The sequence below is a fragment of the Macaca thibetana genome, chromosome 6 (genome assembly GCF_024542745.1).
Source record: "Macaca thibetana thibetana isolate TM-01 chromosome 6, ASM2454274v1, whole genome shotgun sequence".
Classification (NCBI taxonomy): domain Eukaryota; kingdom Metazoa; phylum Chordata; class Mammalia; order Primates; family Cercopithecidae; genus Macaca; species Macaca thibetana.
This window is the reverse complement of record NC_065583.1, coordinates 65,742,142-65,760,705: the sequence shown is the minus strand read 5'-3', so window position 1 is coordinate 65,760,705 and position 18,564 is coordinate 65,742,142. Positions and strand designations below refer to the sequence as shown.

General features: G+C 40.1%; 2 protein-coding genes across 3 annotated transcripts in view; one reads left to right on the top strand and one right to left on the bottom strand.

Annotated features, from left to right (window-relative positions):
• The window catches only part of COMMD10 (COMM domain containing 10), a 971,919-nt gene that overhangs the window by 395,530 nt on the left and 557,825 nt on the right, over window positions 1-18,564 (top strand). The window lies entirely within an intron of this gene.
• On the bottom strand, window positions 6,102-17,695 carry CDO1 (cysteine dioxygenase type 1). Of its 2 annotated transcripts, XM_050793091.1 has the most exons (6): window positions 17,510-17,695; window positions 14,510-14,587; window positions 13,045-13,119; window positions 12,471-12,625; window positions 7,712-7,881; window positions 6,102-6,832 (listed from the first exon to the last, which is right to left on the bottom strand). In XM_050793091.1, exons 1-6 carry the CDS (start codon window positions 17,677-17,679, stop codon window positions 6,803-6,805), a joined length of 678 nt encoding a protein of 225 aa, XP_050649048.1. In that variant the 5' UTR covers window positions 17,680-17,695; the 3' UTR covers window positions 6,102-6,802. The 2 variants fall into 2 exon arrangements, with proteins under 2 accessions (XP_050649048.1, XP_050649049.1); XM_050793092.1 differs by lacking the exon at window positions 13,045-13,119.

Here is an 18,564-nt window from a genome sequence, read left to right as displayed (position 1 = left end):
AATCTATTCAGGGAAAATAAAACTACTCTCTCTTCCACTGGGCTTGAGTATCTCATGAATATATTTTGTAAACTATGAGGTCAGAAACCAGTTGACAGATATCAAACAGGAAAATCAGAATCGCAATTGCGTTGGCCACATTGTTTACTTTGTCCCTGCTTAATAGTTTTTCTTTTTTGTCAAAGGTCCAATGTTCTGGGCAGAATTGATGTCTATTTTGTTTTTTCCATTACGAAGCTCTGTGTCCTTGGGCAAAACATTTCATGTACGTGTGGCTAAGTATTCTCATTGCTGAAATGGAGCAGGGAGATATAATATCTACTTAAGTGACAATAACAAATATATATACAAAAGAGATTTTAAAATTTAGAAGTCCAGTACAAATGAAAGGATAAAAAAGTATATATATATACGTGTGTGTGTATATATATACACGTGCATATATATATATATATATTTTTTTTTTTTTTTTTTCTTTTTTTGAGATGGAGTCTCACTCTATTGCCTAGGTTGGAGTGCAGTGTCAGGCATGATCTGGGCTCAGTGCAACCTTTGTCTCCTGAGTTCAAGTGATCCTCCTGCCTCAGCCTCCCGAGTAACTGGGATTACAAGCATATTACAGCACACCCAGCTAATTTTTGTATTTTTAGTAGAGACGGGGTTTTGCCATCTTGAGGCTGGTCTGGTCTTGAACTCCTGACCTCAGGTGATCCACCACCTTGGCCTCCCAAAGTGCTGGTATTACAGGTGAAAGCCACCTTGCCCAATCTAAAAAAGTATATTTAAATTGCTCAAGCAAATCTTGTCTTTACTCTGAATTGGTTGAATAACCTCAGCTATAACAATGTGCTGGCGCATGTTTAACAAAAGCTTCTCTGAGAGAATAAAAATACCCTAATTTGTAGCTTTGACTAATTTCCACAGTAGAAATTCTATCATTATAGTCAATTTCAACCTACCAGTTTGCTTGCAAAATCCCCGAATATCAGCTCTAACAGGACTGTATGAGCCTGTACCAGCACACCATTGCTCACATCCATTGGTTAGCTCCTCTGCTTCAGTTTCTTCACTTATCATAACACTTGTTTCACTAATTATAATCATACAGCTTTCACTGAAAGGTGCCGTGCAGTCATCTACTGTTGTAATGACACTTTTTCTTTATGCTATGACATGCCTAGCAGGGATCTTGGCATCGACGGCTAATCGACCTTTATTTGCCTTAATTTGCTTTCTAGTTATGTAATATGTCTATCCCTCATGAGCAAGGAACAGGTCTGGTGATGCTTTTAGGCAAATATTACACACAGCACTCCAGTATGTGGATATTTAGATACAGATATTTTAAGTAGATAACCACTTTCTTGAGCTCGTATAAGAATATCCCTCAGATTACTGAGGGAGAGTCAGTCTCTCACTATCGATATCTATGTGTGAATTATTCAAAAAATTCACCAAATGCCCCTCAGTAAGCAACAGGTGAGGCATACTTTCTTTTCTTTTTTTTTTGAGACAAGAGTCTTGCTCTGTCGCCCACGCAGGAGTGCAGTGGGGCGATCTTGGCTCACTGCAAGCTCTGCCTCCCGGGTTCACGCCATTCTCCTGCCCCAGCCTCCCGAGTAGCTGGGACTACAGGCGCCTGGAACAATGCCCGGCTAATATTTGTATTTTTAGTAGAGACGTGGTTTCATCGTGTTAGCCAGGATGGTCTCAATCTCCTGACCTCGTGATCTGCCCGCCTCAGCCTCCCAAGTGCTGGGATTACAGGCGTGAGCCACCACACCCAGCCATGTGAGGCATATTTTCAAACAGCCCAGAAAGCTATTACATCTCCTTCAACTGCACAGAAAGCTCAGTGATAAAAAAACAAAAACAAACATCAGGAACGCCTCAACTCTCCTATTGAGAGTGGGGCTGAATCCTAAATTGACCATGACTAGATCGTGACTTTTCTTACTAACAGGGGCCCTAGAGCTTTCTTGGTTGTGGTATATACTCTCTCTATGAGTGTCAAACTTCTGACAGCTTTGGAGCTTCACATGAATACAGCAGGCCAGTGAACAGAGTGGAAATGGCTGAATTGAAGAGTCAAGACATGGAGCGGCAGGCTGTGCACTAAAGGGACGCCTTCAAGCAGGGCAGCTGGCTATGACTTTCTGCTGTTACCTCATTTCCTGGGCCCTATTATCTTGCTTGTTTTGCAATAAATAAATATGTCAACTGATACTTGTGAAATGACATTATGCACACGGTTATTCATTGCAGAACTGCTTGTAATTATAAAAGGCTGGAAATTACCGAAAACTCCGTCAGTAGAGGGCTAGTTAATGGAACTACGGTACATTCATCCAATAGGATAGCATACAGCTGTCAGTACAAAAGAATAAAGAAGCTGTTTGTATCCTGATATGGAAAGATCTCCTTATAATTTCCCAACATTGACTTCAGAATGCTACCCTGTGTATAAAAAATGGGAAAAAATAAATGAGGAAACACAAGAAAGTGATAATATTGGCTACCTTTAGGGAGGGAAACGAAGTGCTTGGGGTTAGGAAGGAGACTTCTCACATTATGTTTTTCATAAAATGGTTTATCACATTTTAGCATTTTAGTATTTGCTATGATCAGTGTGTCTTAACCTATGCCAATACATACACACATGAACACACTTTTTCCCACATGTACTTTTTACAGAAATAATTTTTATTGTGGGAAAATATAGTTATTTTAATCATTTGTAAATGTGCAATTCAGTGGCATTAAATAGATTCAGAGTGCTGTGTACCCATCACCACTATCTATAGCCACCAAATTTTTAGTATTCCCACCAAAAACTCTTTAGCCATTAAACAATAACTCCCCATTCTCCCTCCCTCCAGGCCCCTGGTAACCTCTGTTCTACTTCTGATGAATTTGCCTATTCTAGCTATCTTGTACAAATGGAATCATACAATATTTGTTCTGTGTCTGGCTTATGCCATTCTCCCACATACTTTTGTTTTCTAAAGAAAACATCTATCAACTGGATAAATAAAGTTGTGAAAGTTTGAAATGTCCTTCATGTCTTTAGAAAAAAGAGAACAGATCTTGTGAAATGTGTGGACGTGCCTTGGACAAGGTAACTCATGCCTGGTGTTTCCTAGAAACCTTAGCTAACTCATTGCAACCTTTAAAGGTTAACTAATTGCCCAGCATGCTAATACCCTCTTAATCTCAGAAAATGAAGTCAAATAGCCACCATTTCCCACAAATCTTGGCTCATATATGGCAGAGCTTTTTGAAGAGGGGCCCTAGAGGCCTTCAGAGAGTCCGTGAATCTTTTCTGAAATTGTAGGCAAATTTGTTATGTGTTCCCTTTTGGGAGATAAGTTCTTTAGCATTCAGAGATTTTCAAAGGGGTCCATAATAATAATTTTTTAAAAAGGCTAAGTACCATTGTTAAATGGGATAATTAATTCTGTCCCCTCCCTTGGAACAGATGTCAAAACGCTTTGTTCGTCAATAAGATTGTGTGAGTACATGATTCATGAATCCACGCCAAGATAAGTCTCTGAATCGGCTTTACAAAAGAAGTCTGTGGCTTAAGAAAATGACTCTTAGAATTTCCATCCTTAATAAAAATAACATTGCACATTTGATTTGGTGGCACACAGAAAACACCAAAGCATCCATGTGTGTTAGTACAAGATTACCATGTAAGGAGGTTGAGGATTTTTTCACTCATTTCATAAATATTGAACACTTCCTATGTGTCAGGTACAGTCCAAACACTCAGGATATAAAGTAGTGAATAACACAATGTCTTTCCTCTTATGGGGGCTTGCATCCTATTACTAGGATTTAGACAATAAAGGAGTGAAAAAAGAAGGGACACTTTCAGATAACTGCTTCAGAGGTGCCTAGAGATCTCACTGTTAGATAGTGTGATTGGGAAATTCCTCTCTGGGCAGATGGCATCTGATCTGAAACCTGATGGGCAAGAATGAGCCAGCCACCTAAAGAACTGAGAGAGGACATTCTAGGCAGAGGGAGCCACAGTGCCAAGCTCCAGCTGCAGGTGAGATGGGAGGTACTGAGTGCTATGGGGTGCTTGGCCATCTGTCTCCACCTGTCTCCTCACTTTAGGGCTACTCCTCTTCTACCCTCAGGTCTCCAATCCCTTTTACATCCCACCTACACTTTAGCAAACAGTATGATTCCAGCCCTCAATATTCCTTCTCACTCCTACAAAATCCTCTTGAGACCTTGATGCCATCACTGCCTTGCTTATGTGCAAACACCCCAGTGACCCAAGCAAACAGTAAGCTCTGGGAGAAGCAGTACATTGGCTCCTGCATAAACGTTGTTATGGACTGGAGGGAGCAGGCCAATTACAGAGGCAGGGAGGATGGTGAAGCCATCTATATTGAGCCTCACATTCACAAAGTTCTTCACATTTACATTTGACCATCATTGTCATACATAGGGTATTATATCATTTATGTATGTTAAAGGTGCTATTTATTAAGCACTTATGTATATGTATAAAACATATAACTATACCATAATTTTGCTTTTTGTTATAATGGGATACCAAAAAAAAAAAAAAAAAAGAGAGGTGGCCCAGCCTTCTTTTACGTCAAAAGGCCTAAATATAAAGAGAATGAATTTTAGAGGATGACTGCTTGAGATCAAATCCTGGCTTCAATCCTAGCTCTGTAATATCTTGGCTGATACCTTTTGGCAAGTTTCTTAACCGTGCTGAATATGTGTATATAGAGAGAGGAATTGTATCCTAGGATGGATGGTAAAAAGAGCCTCCCTCACACCTAATTTAGAGAATGATATATAGACAAGGTTTTTGGACTTCTGGGTTGATATTGTAATGGGATGTAACTCTGTGATCAGGAGAATGGTCTTCCAAAGGCACTGATATCTAATACTCAGAACCTAGAAATGTTATTTCATGTGGCCAAAAACAAAACAACTTCTCAGATGTGATTAAGGATATAATCTTGAGATGGAGACATTGTCCAGTTCCTCAAAGTGGAAAAGGGAAGTAAATGAGACATAGAAGAAGGACTAAATCCACCATTGCTGGCTTTGAAGATGGAGGAAGGATGTTCAAGTCAAGGAATACTGGACAGTCTTTAGGAGCTGAGGGAAAAAGAAACCCACAAAACAAGAAAACAGATACTGCCCAGCCTACAGAAAGGAGTGCAGCCCTTATAATACTGATTCTAGTGCTGTGCAACAGACTTCTGCAGGGCTATAGAATAATACATCTGCATTACTTTAACCCACTAAGTTTGTGATAATGTGCTACATACAGCAGCAGAAATACACCAATTCAATAAGGTTACTTTTCAGAATTGTTAGTAGGCTCAAACAACTTATAACAATACCTAATATATAGTAAGCATTCAGTAAGTGTTAATCTTTCTAAAGGATGAGAGGAAGCTAACATATAAATACTAATATGAGATATATAAACAATGTAACCAATGAGCTACACAGAAACTATTTTTAAAGGATTTTGCTAACTAAATTCCCAGAATTAATAAGCTCTAAGATTATGACAGATATTCCTAAAAAAGTTGCTTAGAGCAGGAAGAGCAAACTTGAATGCATATGCAGGCTTTGCAGGTAACAAATAATGGAAATAGGTGAGTTTGGGACTGCAGCAGATTGGAGGGCCAGCCCATTTAAGAGGCAAACCCTAGCCTAGCCAACTAATACCAATAAAAATGCAGTGCAGACCAAGTGTTCTAGATAATTCAAATTTTGAGCAGCTAGAATCCCTCAACTTCTACAAAAACTCCAGTTTTTACATGTTGAAAACCAATCCATATTTAAACACATACACGTATAGACACACAATTTTCAGGCAACACTGACCATGTCTGAGCCACACTACAGCCAGAGGCTCTCAGGTTGGTGTCTCTGACCAACTAGTGAAGATATTAATTAAGTCCAAAAAGGTAAGTTGTTTTTGAATGTTTTTTGGCTCTCTCATATTCTTACATCATAAAAGCATCTGTCACAGTGCTTTTGTACATCTAAATCTACGAAACTGATTTATGGGAAGTTTGTATCACGTTAATCAGAAAGACAACTTCAAATTGTGTTCAAATCCACTTTATTAAAATTATTTTGCAATTTTAGCCGTACAAAATCTTTGACTATGACCATGGGACACAGACGTGAGTTTATGTTTTGGTTTGTTGTGGTTTGGGGAGCATGTACTTTTCTAAATCCTCTGCACTTCCTTTCATTACCCAATGGCAGAGTGCTGTAAGTTCCTCTCTATTATTCATAGAAAAGAAATTCGTAAGGTAAGACTGAAAAAATAAAATCTACAGATTCACAAAATTATCTTCCAATATTAAGAACATACAAAGTATACTAAAGACATCTACGGTTAGTCCTCCAGGTAACAAAGCAAGCATTTGATGTTTGAGGTTTCTGTTTTTACTTCTTGCTAATTACAGTTCAGAGACCAAAGTATTTCCAAAAGCTATGAAAACCCTCACTGATGCTCATAGTATGGATTCAATGGAATCAGAGGATAGAACTAGGAGAGCACTTGAAAACTTGCCTTTAAAAATCACAAGACTTTCTTTTCCTTAGTGGGACTTTTCTTCTGCAGTAGCTGAGGGCACTACTTGCTTACTTAATGCTTATAATTAGCATCTGCCTTACAGTAGATCTAAGTATTGGCTTATTTAAGTACATTACTGGATAGCACATGGTAGGTAGCCTTTTTATCCAAGGCAAACATACAGCGAGGCTTAAAGTAAAACCTCAGAGGGTTTGGTGCTCCTTAATTGTTCTCCAGTGAGCCCGAAGTTGCCTGTAAAAAAGGGAAAAAAAGAAAGCTGTGTAAGAATCTTTACAAAAGATATTTTAGTTCGTTCTAAATAGTTCTGCTTTTGTAGCAGTGTATGAAAACTCAGCAAGGGCAAGGGAGCCTTGTTTTTCCTGCAATAAGAATATCTCTTAGGGTTTGGAATGTGGAAGACAAAGATGAAGTGGGGTGATAATGAGAAAATTCTGCCCTGGCTTCCCTCAGAGGCTGTGCTTTCACTAAGACTCATAAGGATTGTTTTGGTCTCCATTTTCACACATTGTCTATTTCTGGATATTCTGATAATTAAATAAAGACTATTCCTCTAACTGACAAACTTATTTCAGAGGTAGAAGACTGCCCTGCTATATTAGTGTTGGTTGCCTTTTTATTTTTAGTAGGAAATGCTTATTTCTCAAGGAGGAACTTGTTAGTATAGTTTATTCTTATTTGTGGCATAAATGGCATAACAACTCTAAGAATAAGCAACCTTGGCAAACAAAACAGACAATTTTCTTTAGTTATATCATCAGAATAACCTTTACAAAGGTTGACTATGCAACTTATTCCTGTTGGCCCAGCAAATTAGACCTATGAATAGTAAGTTATGGCAGTAAGAGTTATATCAAATAATAGTTTTCACTCTTATTTCCCAAGTAAATGAAAACATTTTAAGCACACATTTTGAAGTTTCTCAAATAATCTTTGGATCTAACATAAAAAGTTTCTAAAAATAAATTGAAGAGATAGTCTCTAAAGTTAAATAAAACAATCAAGATATATTGGGCCTTACCCATGAGTTAAGACTCATCTCATTCTTTGCATACATATAGTGTAATAGTGCCAACCTACAAAGCATTTAAACCTGGAAGAAATTATACTCACATATGGAGTTCTGATTCCAAATTTACTATGGAATGTCATGGTGACTTTGTTTTTATGTCCTGTTCTTTGATCAAAGGCATGGCACGTATCGAAAGGTGGACTGTACAAGTGAAGGCTCACGGCAGGTTCCGTATGGCTGATGTTCTCTACTCGATGTAAGCCAATGGAATCTAAACAATATCCAAGAGGGAAAAATACATAAAGGAGCCTAGACAACAGCTGTAGGTAAAATTTCTGTGAGTCATCTGAGATCATGAATCAATTTTGATGCAAATGGAATAGATATTAGAATTGAACTTGTACTTAAAGATAGTAAGTCACATGTATGCATTAGCCTCTGCTCCTTCCTGAAAACCCTCTCCAATGGCAGTAAAAAAATAAAAAAGACATCAATATACAAAGACAAAATAGGAAAAGAGAAAACACTAACAAAAATTTGAAAGCTTGGAAAGTAAGATGGACAGCTTTACAGAGCAGAGAAAGCTAAATCCTTAGCCATCCATGGGGAAAGTCAAGAAATAACCTGATTTATATCTTGAAACTCCAAATAGCACAGGAATTGACAGAACCAGGTACTTACGGAAATGAGGGTAAAGATAGGGCTGTTCTTATAAGAACTGGTTTAAAGCCTGTTTAAGAAGTAGAGTCTCAATCCCTTTTACCAATTCTCTCTCTTCTTTCTTTTCAGCAGCAGACTAAGATCTAGTCTCTAGGTGTAAGAGATCAACTTGGGACTGATGGCAATCAGGTGAAAAACAGATGAATTAAACAAAAGCTTCCATACTGAATGGTAAAAATCCCTGCTTTAGTCATCACCTAGCTGCAAGAATGCTGCCAGACAAGATTTTTCTTTCCAGGCAGAAGATAGGAAGCAGCTTCTCAGAGAATCTGACTGGCTCAAGAAAAAAGCTTTAAAGATATTGTCGCTGGAAGTTCCTGAAGGAAAAGGCTCTGCCAGACTATCAAAAAGTGAAATCCAGTTGACAAGCTCCACTCACGTTCAGGGTTACCAATTAATTTTTTTGTTCTTGGTTTTTAAATATTAGCAAATCGCCAAGGTCACCAGACATTTGAGCAAGGCCTTTAGTATGAAAGACAGAGGTCAGAGCAAACAAAAAAGCAACCTGCAACAGAGACTACTCAGGGGAAGTGTTCAAAAGCCTATCATTAACTTTTTCCCAGAAATAAGAGAAAATACCATAAAAGGGACCATAATACAAAAAGAGGTTGAAGAAACAGAAACCAAAAAAGAGTTGGCAGGAAATGCTGAGGAAGACTCAAAGAACAAAAGGACAAAGACAGAAAATAGAAAAGAAAGAGAAAAAAAATGAGGAACCGTTCAAGAGGTTTAATATCTAAATAGGAGTTTCAGAAATAGAATTTTAAAATAAATTCAAAGAAATAACCTGTGAATGTTTTCCTGAGTTGAAGGACATGAACTCCCAGATTTAAAAACCCACTGAGTACCCAGCACAATGAATGAGTCATCAAACAAGACACATCAGTATGAAATTTCAGAATACTGGGGATAGAGAGAAGGCACCAAAAGAGAAGGTCCCAAAAGTTTTTAGAAAGAAAAAAAAGGTTTCATAGAAAGATTCAATAATTAGAATGGCACCAGGTTTTTCTTTGTTTTGTTTTTGTTTTTTGGGGGGAAAAAAAAAAAAAAAAAAAAAGACAGGGTCTCATTCTACTGTCCAGGATGAAGTAAAGCAGTGGGATCTTGGCTCACTGCAGCCTCCACCTCCCGGTCTCAAGTGATCCTCTCACTCAGCTTCCCAAGTAGCTGGGACATAGGCGCCTGCCACCAAGCCCTGCTAATTTTTGTGTTTTTGGTAGAGATGGGGTTTCAACATGTTGCCCAGGCTGTTCTTGAACTCCTGGGCTCAAGCAATTCTTCCATCTTAGCCTCCCAAAGTGCTGGGATTAGAAGTGTGAGTCACCACACCCAGCCAGCACTAGCCTTCTGATAAGAACACTAGAAACTAAAAGACAAAGGAATTACCCTCATGGTTATGAGGGAAGATGTTTACCAGGTGATAATCCATACCTAGCTAAATTATCAATCAAGTTGTAAGGGTTGAATACAGAGATTTTTAAATACATGGGGTCTTAAAAATTTACCTTCCATGAATCCTTTCTTGTGAAGCCATTGGAGCATATGCTCCACCAAAACAAGGGCATCAACCAAGAATGAAAAAAAATCATGAGATCAGGAAAGAGGGGATCCACCCACAGGAAACAGCAAAGGGAAAGCTTGAGAGAATGTAAGCCTTACATTGTAAGGAATCTCAGGAACACAGCTCACCCTGGGCCTAGAGATCAACCAATCTGTGCTGAAGCAGTCAAGAGGCCCTGGGAGAGAGAGCTTCAAGAAGATTTAAACACACACACACACACACACAAAAAACAAAAAAACAAGATGAAATACTCAATTAAAAATGTTAATAAACTTACATAGTTACAAGAAAGTTTCAAGGATTAATCAAGTAATGAATTTAGTGTAACTAATGTAGGCAACCCATGTGGCTTTGTGCTTTCTTCATGATCTAGCTCCATGAGTGCGCATCATAAAGAACGAAGCATAGAACCAGAAGACTTAAGTTCTACTTCTAGCTAATTAGCGAAGCTATCTTTGAACAAGTCACACCTTCTAGGATCTTTCATTTTCCTTATTTCTGAAACTGGGGCCTAATTCTCAGATCTGCAAATTCTTTGATCCTGTAGCTTGTTGCGTTCATAATATACTGGCTTAAGCATAGTTTTGAACAACTGTTCACCACTGCAGGTTCATGCATTATCTAATGCATGCTGACAATCCTGCAAGCAAAGACCCTGCAAAAACAAGTTGCCCATCCTTTAGAGAAGCTCCTATTAATAATCCAGGCCTTATTATTATATTTTGATCTTTGCTTCTTTTTCCTTTATGGTCATGGTGTACCCTCTGTCACAGTAATACTGGACTTTTCTTGGGGATATTTATGAAGGACAGTTAGGTCCAGGCCCTGTCAACCTTTTGCCCATTACAATAGGCAACTAGGTCTCCTTGCCCCAGTCCTCCCTTCTCCTCCACCCTATGTTGCATGCTGCTACCAAATCGATCAAGATATTCCCAATTACAACTCTGCTGACCAAACAAAGTCCTTACTTTTAGCTGGTCTTGCAGGCCCATACCCTGAGCTCACTTTACTCTCCTGCTAATCCACTGACCAAACCCATTCTTCTTTCTTTACTTCCCCCAATGCTGGAATAGTTTCCATTTTTCACAACGATTGTACCTTCACTTGTGCTCTTCCTTGTACTTGAAACATCCTTCCCCCTGATCACTATTCATCTCCACCCCTACTCCTGCATCTGTAAGAATCAGAGGTTGAAAATTTGTGGCTTTTAAGTTATTTGGGTAATTAGTCTACAGAATAATTAACATATCCCACCCAATACTTTACCGATTGGCAAAATTTCATATAAAATGCAGAATTTCCAACTTCTGTGGAGAAAGAAACCAGGCTGATTTCACTGGAGCTGGGTGGCCACTGCTGTCACCTTAGTATGAGGCTTGTATACTCCAGTTCATACCAGGCCTCACCACGGCTTTATCCCTGATGTATATCACTTCTTTATCTGTTTGGATTCTATAGGATTTTACATTGAAGACCCTTGAAAAAGCCTACGTATTCTTAAAGATCTGACCTGTTTTCACAAGCACTCTGACTCCAGCTGGAAGTAATTATTCTGAAAGATGTGTGGCTTTATTGTGAATATACAGACAACAGACATTGTTCTTGGAAATCTGGTGTGCCTTATAGATAGCAAGCCTCACATTATTTGGGTAAATGAATCAGAGCTTCCTGCCACATAGGAAACTAACATCCTTGTGTTATGTGAATGAGGGAAAACTTCCCATACCATCTGACCTTTGCAAGTGACTTGCATACAGGCCAAATATCAAGGCCAGTAAGATTTATGAAAAAAAAAACTAGCTTTGCCAAAAAAAGTGCCCCAAAACTCTATAATACTTTATATAGGTGGGGTACATGCTGAATAAGAGCATAGGTTTTTGAATCAAATTGCTTAGATTCAAATTCTGGTTGCCACTTAGAAGCTGAGTGACCTTGGACAAATTATTTTATCTTCCTATGTACTGGCAACTTCATATGTAAATGGGAATAAAAAACTATCTGTCTCATATACATTTTAATGAGCTTTTTGGAAAGTTACTATTCCTTTTAGGAATATGAAAGTTAATCACTGCCTCTCTTGAAAAGTATTTGGCTATCCCATATCTCATTTAGAAAAGATAATGAAATCTTGGTAAGATATGTATAAATCACTAGCCAATAATGTGCTTTGTAAAATTTCCCTGGAGGATACTTTTTAGGTATGCTATACGTATTTTAGAAAAAGAGAGACTAGCTAGCATTCTTAATTAGTTACAGAACATTTTGTTCTATTCTCTAACATAAAGCTAATGTTTCCAACTTGATCTGTTTTGTTGAAAGACTCCACTGAAGTAAATTCATATTTTATTTTAACTGTCTTGTCTTGGCAAGTAAATGACTTTTCAGTGGATACTAATCTGCATGCATATGTTTTCAATAAGTGATTCCAACCCAGGTTTAATGTTTAAGTCATTTCCAAAGTATTTTAAATCATGACTCATGATCCAGGTTTTACTGCATAAAAAGTATAAGTAACCAATATTTCAGACAAAAGGTCATGGTTCTTCCCACTTGCCCTTAGAAAAAGAATAAGATGTTACCATTGATGTAGGCACACTGGTTTTCCCTCAAGACTCTTTCAGACTTCTTGACCATCTCATTGGATTTTTTGTCAGGCCAGGCAAATAATGTCTCCTTTAGATTTCCCTGTAGCATCTTCAGAAAGCAGTGGGAGTTGGTATGATCATGAATACTGCTACATGTACACAAAATGACAATCGAACTCAGTAGATGGTCTAGTGTCCAGACCTGCACTTAACAGTCTTCCCAGAACTGACACCTACATACCATCAATAAACCATCTCCCCAGCCAAAATCCATTTCAGCTGAATTTTAAAAATGTTATCAATTTACAGTTCAACAATGTTCAGGGTAAAGTAATAATATGTCATCTATATCAATTCATATAAAAAGTACAATTTTGATGCATACCCCTACTAAAGAACAGTTTTATTAACTTTGTTATACTACTTTGATAATAGAAACACAAAACCAGCAACATTTTATCTTCCCCCAAATACATATAACTCACTTAAACTGGGCTAGAATTTGATTATGAAAGTACATTAGAGAAATTTTAGAAAGGATTAAGACAATCATCCATAGTAATTGTACCACATTGAGAAGATCCACTTAACATTTAATGTTTTTTTCCCCAAGGCTTTTCTCTTTTCTCCTTCCTTTGGCGAGCTGTAAGGAGAGAAGGTATCTGTATGTGTATTACCATCCTAAAGTTATACTGTACATAAAATGTTAACACTGTGCCAATTTAGAGTGCTCTATCTGTGATTACCTTCCAACATTGGTGGGAGAAAGTTAATTGGATTTGAGGAAACAAAAGATTTATTTATGCAATCTTAGAGTAAATAGTATTTAAGTATATGAGGCAGTCGTGGTTACAGGGTTAATTAAAATATATGTATCTTTATACATTTTGGGTATTCATTTCATATACTGAATTTTATTAATCTATATATGTACCATAAAAAGAATTTGTTTCCTAAATCCACAGAGCCTAGTCCCACTCCGGACATAATGTGCTTTCAAAAATATTGAGAGAATGAACGGAAACACTTCATTCCATATGAGTAAATAAATGCACTCTACAGACCTACTTTCTAAACACTTATAAATTCATGTTTCCTTTCATAAAAATGGATCTAAATTATTGCTTTTACCATCTCAAAAGACTGAGAAAGATAGTAATACTTAGTTGATAATAAGACTGTCAAACGTGAAACTAAAGACAAATTAAGGAGCTAAGTTTCAAGGAAACAGTATAAACTGCCTTTTCAGTAAAGAAACTAAATAATTAACTTGAAGTAGAAAGCAATTTTCTGAATTTGCAATGCTTTTCTAGCTTCTCCATCCTTTGGTCTTTGGTCCCACGATTGTTTACACACCTCAACCACCACAAATCTGAAGTGTAAACACAATTTCACATAAAATTTAACTCCATAGAAAACAGAGTATGGTTAACTTAAGGGGGTTACTTACCTCCTTTGATTTACTATTCATTTTGGGGGCTGCTTTTAATATGTGTGGTGTATGCGTGAATGCCCTGTTAGGCCTTGTAAGGCCTAACTCTCATGAGAATTTTTGTTGGGATTAGGGAACATTATGAACAAGTAATTAGAAAATGAGGGCTGGGTGTGGTGGCTCATACCTGTAATCCCAGCACTTTGGGATGTCGAGGTGGGTGGATCACCTGAAGTCAGGAGTTCGAGACCAGCCTAACCAGCATAGTGAAACCCCGTTTCTACTAAAAATACAAAATTAGCCAGGCAGGGTGGTGCATGCCTGTAATCCCAGCTACTCAGGAGGCTGAGGCAGGAGAATCACTTGAACCCGGGAGATGAGGTTGCAGTGAGCCAAGATTGTGCCATTGCACTCCAGCCTGGGCAACAAGAGTGAAACGCCGTCTCAAAAAACATAAATAAATAAATAAATAAATAAATAAATAAAAACAAAAAAAGAGATTTGTTAGTACTTGTAAGGCCTGTGGCTAGCCTGGTACTATACTTTTCATATGCTAGAACACATGCTGTAATAAATATCTGTGAATGAATAGTTATTTTACCTGCCATGTCCTTCACCCCAACAGAGAATCATCAGATTAAATTTTCCGTTTCCTTGATCCACAAGATTTCGGGTATACCTAAAAAAAAAAAAAAAAAACAATATATTCAGAAGTTTTAATTTGGTTGCTGAAACAAGCACTGGAAAAAGTAAGTGTGTCACCAAGTACCATTTATTCACAAATGTTAACATTTCCCCCTCTAAGCAATTTTGCATGCAGTTTTCTAATTAGAAATCCAACATAAATGAAAAATCCTTTTTCACAGTTAATTTTGAACTGCTGCATTTACAGAGGTAGCTGCTCAGTTTTAATTAATGGCACGGGAAAAATAACAGGAAAAAAACTGAAATTGCATGTTTCTCAATGTGACGGCCTCAAACTGCTGGAGTAAGTTTCTCATAGAAAAATATTTCCAAAGTGCATTACTGGTTCAGGCAAGAATGTTGTTATTGTATTTTTTTTTTCTTTTTCTGCCTGTAGCTAAATCAGGACTTGAGAAACAAGATTTCATTAAATAGAATTCTTAGTTTCACTAAAGCCTAGACACAAACCACATTCAAAGGCCCTTATAATGAAAAGTCTTCTGTGGGGGTTGATCTAAGTACCAGAACAAAGAAGACTACATTAGTGAAGTAAAGAACCCTCTAAACCTCTTACAATTAGGAGAAACCAGTAACTGGCAAACACATACACACAGACACACATACCACAACCAGCCACCACCACCAGCACCACCACCAACAAACTGCAAACCACAACCATAACGATAGCACCAGGAAAAAAGTAAAATCAATGTCAAAGTTTCCATTGGTCCAAGGTGTACTGTTGACAGCATCTAGTTAGCAAAGTTTCATAATTATGACATTCATTTAGGCTGTCACATTAAAGAAAAGCGGTCTTTACTCCATTTTTGGGGAGTTTTTGTTCCCTTGGTCATCAGTTAACCCTTGTCTAGCATGCCCCTTCCATCCTGTCCCATTCCTCCCCACCCCCAGGTGCCCGAAGAGCACGATCCTATTAAGTGCTTTTTAGCCTCAGTTTTCTCTACTTTGTAGCTCTTTATGACCTAACAAGAAGCTGTGCACAGAACCTTCAATTCACAGTAAACTGAGTTCCTGCAGAAGGAACTCACAAGTCTTAGGATAATCTTTCTTGCTTCTCTAAGGCTTCTTTCAAAGAATTCACAGCCTGGCCCACACCGGAGCATATTCTGTCTTGATTCTTCTGCACTGGCCCTCCCGAAGTCAGAGAACAGAATCCCTCACAGAGCTAGGCATCTATTTAATGCAAAAAATACTGTAGAATTGAATTCTCTCCCATCTCCTGTCTTCCCACAACTGCCTGCTCAGGACTACATCCATTATGTTAATGAGCTGTACTTCAGATATCTGTGAAAAGACCAATCAACCCGACTGGTTGCCCTTCAAAAGGTTTAGAGTTTGTCAATCAAGACTACTTCAAGGTCCTTGAAAATACACTTGTTCTAAAGATTAAAGATTAAAAATGGTTACAACCTGTCCTGGTTTAATAGTGGTTTAGAGTGTAGGCTCTGGAACAATAATGCTAACCCTGCTACTCGATAGAAGACCTCGTGCAAGTTATTCAACCTCTTCATTACCTACCATTCTTCATATGTGTCTGGTAACTGGAAGACTACCTGTCCGATAACAAATCTTCAATTACCTGGAGCAAATGCAAGAAAATTTAAAAGCTAGACTCTCTGATAGCTTTCACCGCTACAGAAGTGCTCTACCAGGAACTGAGCCGACAGGAGCCAAAGGAATTTCCTCAAGTCACTTGTATATGAAAAATGGGATCCTTAGTGGGCTTCACTTTTTCTATTTCAAATCCTAAAATACAGTTGAAACCGCCCATGCCAACAAAACTTTACCAAATATCCTACCTGTTAAACAGTGACTAAAAGAACCTGCTCCCAAGAAAAACAAACTTACTTCTTTCCTTATTTTCTTTCACTTACCCCTTTCTCCCAACCCTAAACCCAAAAAACCATAAAGACTGATGCGCTGGCTGCTCAGAAAAACTAGAACCTCTCACACTTCGGGGTGATTAAATTTTACCTCTGGCCCCGGAGGATTGGTAGACAGATTCAACTTAATCACCAAGCCAAGCAGGGGCTGCAAAAAAGTCAGCTTACCAGGGCAACTCACTCAAATACATCTGGGAAGTAGGAGTCTTTAATTTACATTGTAGATGCTCAGAACCAAGGATAAGAGAAATCAGAGCGTTTGGGGGCTGAAAAAAAACGACGGTCGAATATTCAATTTGCGAAACCTGGCAGTGGTTTGAATAAACCCGCAGTCGGGGAAGTTGGTTTGGGAAAGGGAACAGCAGAAATTGCGTAGTGGCAGCTGACGGCCACAAGAAGCTATTTTACATGAGTAAAAATGCCTGCTATAAGGTGCCCGGTTGCAGGCGACAGAAGGCGCAGTGACGGAGAACTGACGTGGGTGACTTGTCTTCTTCATCATCACCCACTTCTCCCGACGGCTGATGTAGTGCTCTCCTGGGAGCACCCTCCGTTAGTACCGCCAGACAGTTCCTTAAGCTGCCAGGCGGGCCGGAACCTGAGTGCGGTCTCTCCGCATCTCCGCGCCGGGGGCTAACGATGGCTTGGGAGTGTGGGCACTGCTCCCGAGGCCAGGGGCAGGAGGACTGGTGGTTTGGAAGCAGAGGGGTTTGCGGGAGAGAAGAGAACAGAAAGTCTCGCAGACGCACTGTGACCTCCCTTCCCAGCGCCTGCCCGTAGTCCCCGGCCGGAGGCCAGCAAGGCCAGTATGATCCACCTTCCGCCTGCGCTGTGGCCGCGGAGCCCCAAGCGAGTCGTGCCAGCCCCGCGGCTCGCCAGCGAGGGGGCGAGCGGCTGGCGCAGCGCGGCCCAAGCTTCCCGAGCCAGTCACATTGGGCTGCGTGCCCCACGTCCATTCCTCGTCAGACTGGGCGAGTGGGCGCCGCCTGGCCTTGAGGCTGCAGCGCGCTCACCTGTACTGGTCGAACTTGGCGTACATAGCCCACTCGGTGGGGTCGCTCTCGTAGGCTTCCATGATGGCCTGCACCTCCTCTACATTGACCTCATCGCCGGCGAAGAGCCGGTGCAGGATGCGGATCAGATCCGCCAGGGTCCGTGGCTTCAGCACCTCGGTCTGCTCCATCTCGTGCGGAGCCGGCTGCGTGCGCGTCTCACTGCTGGGCTGCGGTGAGAGTAGCTGAGCGAAACAAGGAGCTGGGGGCGAGGGAGCCTAACAGCCCGCTAGACCGCTAAGCAGACCCACGCACAAACCCAGCGTTCGAGTGCCAAAACGTAAGGATGTCGTCGCAAAGACAGCAAGAGACCCACCCTCCCGCCGCTGGCAGCGCAGTGGATCCAGGCTCGTTGGAGATGCGGCGCGCACATAAATCAGGTTCAGATCTGTGGGGTTCACCCTCCCGGGCCCCTTTTAAGCGCTTGGAGTCACTAGGAATGTACCAACGGCCCTTGGAGGGTGGACGAGGCGGAGAGCCACCCAAGAAAGAGGGCGGAGGCGGGGAGACTCTGCGGACACGGACCACGCGCGTATGCCCTGCTTCCCCGGACTCCGCGCCTTCCCAAGAGCCCCGTTGTCTCCAGCGTCCCAGGGCTCGCGTGGGCTCAGCGCAATCTCTCCCCTACTTTTGCGGCGCGTTTTAGCCGTCCGGCCTAACGCATCTCCCCGCTCCACCTCCGCCGCTGTGGTTCGCGACGCTGGGACGTAGACAAAAAGGGTCGGCGGAGATGGCTGCGGGGGCGGACGCTGAGTAAAGAAGGAAAAGAAAAGGGAAGGAGAGGGACATTTCTTCAAACGGAGAATTGTGAGGAGCCTGCGAAGACTGAGGATGGATTCCACTCCTAGGCCGGAGAGCGCCTGTTTTGTCAATTGAAACTATCCAGAATACGCCCCAGGCTAGGTGGAAATAAGTCGAAGACATATATATATATATATGTATATATATACACACACACACACCTTCCGTCAAAATATATTTAAGTATACACACACATATTTTTTGAAATGTGTAGT